This window comes from Fulmarus glacialis, unplaced genomic scaffold (assembly GCF_000690835.1).
Source record: "Fulmarus glacialis isolate BGI_N327 unplaced genomic scaffold, ASM69083v1 scaffold46859, whole genome shotgun sequence".
Lineage (NCBI taxonomy): Eukaryota > Metazoa > Chordata > Aves > Procellariiformes > Procellariidae > Fulmarus > Fulmarus glacialis.
The window spans coordinates 1-7,348 of record NW_009236092.1 but is presented as its reverse complement, the minus strand read 5'-3'; the positions used below and the strand labels follow the sequence as shown (position 1 = coordinate 7,348).

The 7,348-nt window shown below is 38.2% G+C and overlaps 1 protein-coding gene across 1 annotated transcript; it reads right to left on the bottom strand.

Moving 5' to 3' along the window:
• Positions 1-655: 655 nt before the first annotated feature.
• Positions 656-4,435, bottom strand: LOC104082953 (interferon alpha/beta receptor 2-like; the record flags this gene model as incomplete). Its single annotated transcript, XM_009586244.1, has 4 exons — positions 4,393-4,435; positions 1,448-1,489; positions 1,018-1,138; positions 656-819 (listed from the first exon to the last, which is right to left on the bottom strand). Coding segments are annotated over exons 1-4 (370 nt in total), but the record flags the coding sequence as incomplete, so codon positions are not given.
• Between the last annotated feature and the right edge of the window lie 2,913 nt (positions 4,436-7,348).

The following is a 7,348-nucleotide window of genomic DNA, read 5'->3' as shown; positions in this document are numbered from 1 at the left end:
GACATGGTTTAGTGGGCATGGTGGTGTTTCAGAGGTAACATGACCTGTTTCTCCTCCATAGTCCTCCAATTGTTCCTCAATCTCCGACTCTGTTATTTCAAAACTGAATACTAAGCATAACTAAGGGTGAAGCCACCTCTGGCATTACAAGATGTCACAGCTAATAAGCATCTTCTTTCAGCAAGGAAAGGGAAAAGAGCAGGTTGATGAACAAACAAATAAATCTCTTCCCCTACACCTAGTGCAGACATGGTATTTCTTTAACTCTTAACATTAACTAGTTGAAGACATAAAAACAATGTTGTTTTTTTCTTTTTTAAAGTTACGTATCTTATGCATTTAGAGATTTTTAGTTTGTGCTCGTCAATGCTTGACACAATGCTACTTCCTCTATATTTATATATATTTTTTATTTCAAAACCAGAGCCTCATCCATTTATCAGAACTACTGTAGCCACTAATTTTAGAAAGCTGTCTAAATATTCTATGTCTTGTAACTGATATGTGATAGATTATATATAAATTCATATTCTCTTACATAAAGGAATAAGCTACTGACCAAGTTAGTTTGGAGTGTCTTACTGTAAAGCTAGCAGAGTATCATTTATACAACAGCTATGAATAAAAACTACTAAAATGCAGAGAGAGAACTTACTGTCAGTAAATGGCACAAAATGAAGTACAGAAGAATTGAATACTTCAGTTCCTATGAAGCTCTGAACCAATGCAGAATACTGAGTAGATAACTCTTTAAAATCATCTGTCAGGTTACAGGAGAGTTGTGTAATATCTGAACATTGTTTAGCAGTCTTCCAGTTCCTGTAAATCAAAACAAGTTAAAAAAGATCAAAATAATCTATCTGGATTCTTCGATACAAGAAAGCATTGGGGGGAGAGGGAGGAGGGGAAAGCATTTCTGAGTGGAAAAACAGACAAACAAATAAGAAAACCCAGACTTCGTATTTTGATTTGATAAACATTAAAAGTAAAACTTGTGTCTTATAAAATAAGACTTGCCTGCGGTCAGTGTACAGCACACGATAGTACGTTGGCACAGTTGGATCACTTTTTGCCTGCCAGGACAAAATGTGCTGAAAATTGCAAGATTCCATTTGTAGGTTGCGAGGTGGCCCTCTTTCTACAAAGGGAAAAAAAAAACCCAAAACAAACAACCCACCAATATGAATGGCAAACAAATGTGAGATTGCAACAATTCTAACCAATAAACCCAATTAGAGCAGCCCAATATTTGCCCTAAAATAAAGCAACCATAGAACAGAGTTCAGCACAATAGAAGCAACAACGCAAAGGACTGTCCTCCTGTATTATATTTCTATCAAGTTCTTTCTTCAAAAAGCATGAAGTTTTAAAATGACGCTTGGTGAGAATATGCAAGTTTTTTGAACTGTGTTAGGAAAAGCATTTGAAAGACAATAAAAACTCTTACCAGGCAAGCTGCAACAAGCTGTAGACAGAATGCTGATGTACACTGGAAAATGAAACTATGTATTAATCCATTTGTATGTCCACGTTATCCAATTATTAGCTTACTACCGGCAATATTAATTTGCAACAATTAGAGACAATACTCAGTATTCCCTCAGTGGAACTGTTTCTTTCTTTCACGTCTTCTTCCTACTACTTTCCTCTACCCTTCCCTCCTTCCCCAGAGTATGGGATGCCTCCTTCCAACCTCTGTCATTAATTCGAGGCTTCTAGGAGTTAGTTCTCTGATAACTACACTGTGGTTCAGGCTTATGCTGATCCCTGCCAGATGAGGTTCAAGACTCAGTGTGAATAAACGTACTTAAGATGTTCTTATCAAACATTGTCTTAGAGGATTCTGACTATATTTCAGGTAACTCACTCTGTCTATTAAACACCATTTTAAGTCATGACAAGAATCTTAAAACTTGTCTGAGAAAAGATACTATTACTGCTTGAAGAACATTATTGAATCATCTTCACAGATGGGGACTCTAATCTCCCCATCTAAATATGGTGAGTCCTCAAGGCTATAGTTTAACAGCTTTGGTATATTACTCACTGTCTTCAGTCAGTGAACTCCTGTAACTCCCTATTTCAGGCTCTGTTTCTGTGGTGGTGCATTTCCCCCCTTCCCGTGGGCCACTCTACAATCTCAGGAACTCCTGTTAGGCCTTAGCCATTGTGTAATGAGTCGGGCAGTTGAGCGTCCCTTGACCATACCAGGCACTCTTGCATGGCTAAGGTGGGGAGCGACACTGATTGTACCAGGAACACCAGCTACCTGATGAAGGTAGGGAACAAGAACGGGAGATAATTTGTCATCTCTGACAGCCCTGAAGCATTCCCTACCTAGGTCATAGCTCAAGTGAAATGATACCATTGTTACCATGGAACAATACCATAATTACTATCCCGGACCATCCCGGATAGTGGCCAGGATGGAAATTTACTGATAACTAAAGCCAATAATCTTGCAAACCTATAAACAGCGGTCCCAAGCGAGACCCTTTGAACTCTCTTGTACCGCAGCGGGCTGCACCCAGAGCCTCCCTCTGAGTGGGACGCCTCTCAGAGTTCACAAACTCTCAAGTTTGTGATATCAAGTGATATTTGGAGGACCGCTGGGACCTGGGCTAAAACACTCCTCAGCCAATACACAAGAAAAGAAATCTGGGACACACCTCACAAAAAATTAAAACAATCTTTATGGAGATCTGCAAATAAGGGATAGGACAGGACTATCACAGAATGGTCAAGGTTGGAACGGACCTCCGGAAGTCATCTGACATGTGAAACATAGTACCAGAATACATGGTATTCCTGGTAAAGTAGAGGGGATTCAGAATAGTAGTGTGTCAGTGGGAACTGTCCTGTCCCAGACACACTGCGAGAATTTCCTAATGGATTAATGCAGTTATTTTATGATCCTTGTGTACTTTCGCAGAGAGTACTGGAAGAGGAAAGGAAAAATTTCCTACTCAATTAATTAAAGAGAAATCTGCACAGAATCTTTATGGCTGCAGAGAAGTGCCTTAAAAATTGCCATTTAATTAGCAGCGGGCACACACAAATATACTTGGGCACCTAAGTTTGCTGAAATCATTTGGGATGGATACTTAGCCAAGTATCTCTTATAAATCTGGCTCTTCGGACATCTGTCTCGCAAATATGAAACTATGCTCCCTGCATCCCTTCTGAAATTAGATGCAAAGAGATTAAGCAGCTCACTTGAGTTGCACATGCAGCAAATTTATATTTCCACAAGACAGAAAACTCATCTCTGTCAAGCTTCATTTTGCCATTCAAACACAGGCATCCTCTCTCGTATACATCCTCCTTTTGCACTTGTTATTCTACATTATTACTGAATAATAAACATCCCCTTAGAGAAGTGCAGTTAAAAGTAGAACAACTGATTTATTGCCATATAGTAACAGATCACCTATCTGGAAAAAACATCCAGTGGGTATGAATAACAGAGCAATACTTTAACAGTTATTGTTCTTTACCTGAACACAAGCTCAGATTTGTAATCATTTGGGGCAGGAATTCTCCCTTCTCCCAACAGGCACACAGCCTTTAGCACATTAAGGCTATTCCCATTATAGAAACAGATAGTGCAGTGCACAGACTCTAGTAATGACACACTTCCTTGGAGCAAGCCCTTCAGATTAGGAGATGCAAACAGTCTTTTGCCATTCTCTTTTATGCCAGCCACCTCACATGTGTCTGCTGATATAAATGCTTTTCTATTCTGTCTATACTTGTGATTTTTAAATGCCTCTCCCCTATCAAAATCAAATTCCGTTCATCTGGAGTTCAAACTGACTCAGAACTTTGTTTCAATAAACATGTTTAGCAAAGGTAGCTGGAGAGTTGCAAAATTTTTTAGGTTACACTCTTACATAAGAGACACAGACAGGAAAAAAAATGTTAGACCAAATAACTGGGAAAATTAAGACTGAAGAAATAAAGATGGTCTGTAAACTGAATGAGGAATCTTCTTTACCATCTTATCCTTTTTACAGAATTAAATGATCTTATCAAAACAGTTTCTCACTACAGCTACAGCTCAGCCAACAAACTATGTTTGTTGTGCCTGCTAATCCAGAAACTAAGGAGTCCTGAAAAAAATTAGAATAAGAAATGAAAAACAACAACATCCAACTAAGAGTTCACTGGACATTTAGAGAGGCAGAATGCAGTATGCTGTTTCAAAGCATTTCTTTCTTATGGGAAAATCATGGTTTATGTATAGAATGGAGTATGCACTAGATTCTTAGTTCTGTGAATTATTCCAGGGATAGGTCTATAGTAAGATGATGGTATCTTAGTTAAGGAGGAGTGTTAGCGAAAAATTAGTACTACTACTCCTCTTACAATATAAAGGTACAGGCAACTTACCAATTTGATAAAAATAGACTGGTCCATCCATCCGTGTTTCCATAGTGATTAAGAAATATAACCTACTGATTGTAAAATAAACATTTTGCTTCTGTACCTGCAAATGCATTAAAAACAATTACATTCAGCAAATCATCTTAGTAAATTACTTGCAAGTAAAATGAGGTCTATGTACAAAGAGTTATTTAACCTCTTAAATGTTTGGGGGGAGGCAGTTACTGCTATCGGGGCGGGGGGGCAGGGAGAGCAAGGATCTTCAGATTAGACAGGCAATTTTATGACAATAGCACTTTCCTTTTTTCACATGGAAAGGGCTCTTACCATTTCAAATAAATACAAAAAGCATTGTATGATTATTTGTATTAATTTTGCATTAAGATAGCATCCGAAAATTCTATGCTGCTCACTCCAACTTATTAAATACAATGAAAATAAATATTGCTTGGCTTTATTTGAAATATTACAAGAACTCATCGCTGTTGTAAAAATGTTTCCAGAAAGAGGGTAGATGAAGAGGGAGGTTTGAAAAAAAACCGATTAAAAAATTATTAACTATAAGGAAGTTATGAAGTTTATGTTATGATTTTTTAATACATAAGATCTACTAAAATATTTCCTCTCCTTGATGTGATTATTTTATTCTATTTATTATCCTCATAGTGGTAATATTTGCAGGATCTGGTTTTGAATTACAGGCAAAGTACTAAGGAAAAACTGTGAATCTATAGATGGCTGGGTATAACTATTCCCAAAGAATCTTTTCCTCAAAATAAATTGCTTTTCAATTTAAAATTATTTTAAAATACAACTTAAATTATTTTCTCCGCAAAACAAACAGCTTAAAATTTAAAATCATGACAAAGCACACTATGGGCAAACTTAAATGTTTGTATGTTAAAATCAGATGAATTAAAAAAACCCTCATCTGAGATGTCAATCTTCCTCTGCTCAAAGTTTTAGCATGACTATAGGAAGTCACTGGATAAATGCTGAAAACCTGTATCTGTGCAACTGATAATCATAATTCCACAGACAAAGAGATTCTTCTTTTCATTTCAGTTTGGTTCATTTTATTAATTCATTCAAGCATGAGGAATATTTAGGAGATATAAAATACCAGTCGTCGTCTTTTCAATCAAAATTAAAAATTATGGATAAGAAGATAAGATTTACTAGTTACAAAATCTTTAAGTTTATCACTGATATCAGCAAACTAGAAAGCGATTAAGTCATACATATCTATCAAGTCCATTTAGTTTTGGCACTAGTGAATGTGACAGAAGATAAAATAATTTGACTTTCTCATCCAGATCAAGCTTACAGATTACACAAGTAGAGGGGAAAAAAAAAAAAATCTTTCTACTTCAACAAGGTTACCAGCTTTGTTCAGAAGTCACAACAGAAGCCTAATGCCAAACAATGTTACTTTCACAGTCACTCTAAAGAACAGTTACACCTGCAGGATCTGATTTTTCAGGCTGTTCAAAATTTTCTCTTAAGGGGAAAACTTTGAGGATCCTGAATTCACTTAGCAAAATATTTACTTTATGTCTTAATCCTTTAAATTAATCACAAGACATGTTCAAAGCACTCCATATATAACATTATCCAATAGATGTATTTCCGTACCTTTGATCCTTGCTGTATGTGCTGTCACGAATAACAACTATCTCACTCTTGAAATCTGAAGTGACTCGTGTATGGCTCTGTATGCTGAATATGCATCATGTATCTTACATGATGCATATTGAAAGCCAAGTTATGTGTTTAGCACCTTAGAATATGTAAGAAAAATGTGACAAAACAGGTTTATCTCTGAGTTTGCACCGGATGTCCTCTGCAGATCTATCAATGCCAGCGAAATTCCAGGGGAAATTCCAAGGGAAAACCATTTCTGTCAGAACTCTGATTAGCTTTTGTTACTCCTCCTCTTCAGAGCTTCAACAAACTCTGGAGAGAAGCCATGGAAATACTAGTGAGTCCAGCCCCACTCACCTCATCAGGCTGGGCTCGCAGTAACTCCCCTGGGAGCTGCCTGAAGCCCCCAGCACTTTCAAAACTCAGCTTCACGCTTCCACATCATCTTCAGCGGCAGCTCATTTTTAACTGGAGTTCAGACTGGGTTGTTTTGTATTTGCTTCCAATCAGAAAAAAAGCAGACTTTGAAGTTTTCAAAGTCACTGGCTTGTATTTCAGAAAAGCTCCACATCAGTAAAGCAGAACACACACCCTACTCTTTGAAACAAGCAGGTGGTACATTTATTTATAGAAATCTACTTATCGAACTATTGAGAGAGAGACACAGAGAGAGACAGACACCACAGGTGATATTTCAGGCAGAGAAGTCAGCAGAGGAACGTTCTAAACCTACACAGGTAATAGAATGTATGGATCAACTTTACTACTGAAACCACGTGAACCAGGGAATCGCGCTGCAGGTCGTAATGTTATGCCCACGCTCTATTCCTGGCTTTGCTGGGGGACTTTGGATAAGTCGCTTCTAAGGATATCAAAATCATTTAATAATCCAAGTCCATTAACCAGAAGTCCATTTTCCATACACTGCCAGCAGTGCCCCTGGTGAGCCAGACATGGCCCTGGAGGAAACCAGTGTGTGACATGCAGCACTAAAACATACCAACAGACTCCTCGGCTGCTCTGTGCCGCTCCAGCACGGCCCGGGGGGACAATGAAACAGCATTTGCGACAAGAAGCTCTGTCAGAGTACCGTTGCATATTTTTCCTTACAGATTTCTGGCCTTGAGCTACACGATTACCTGCATCAAAACCAGCTACAATGCGCCTCACAGACTATTGCTAGGGTCAATTTTGCATTCAGTGACACTGCCGAAGAAACAACCCCAATAACCCGCTGTTTTTATGTGCGATTCAGCTGGTATCACGCCAAAACGCGCTTTCGGTCAACAGCGGCCTCCACAACGCACCCAGCAAAGCG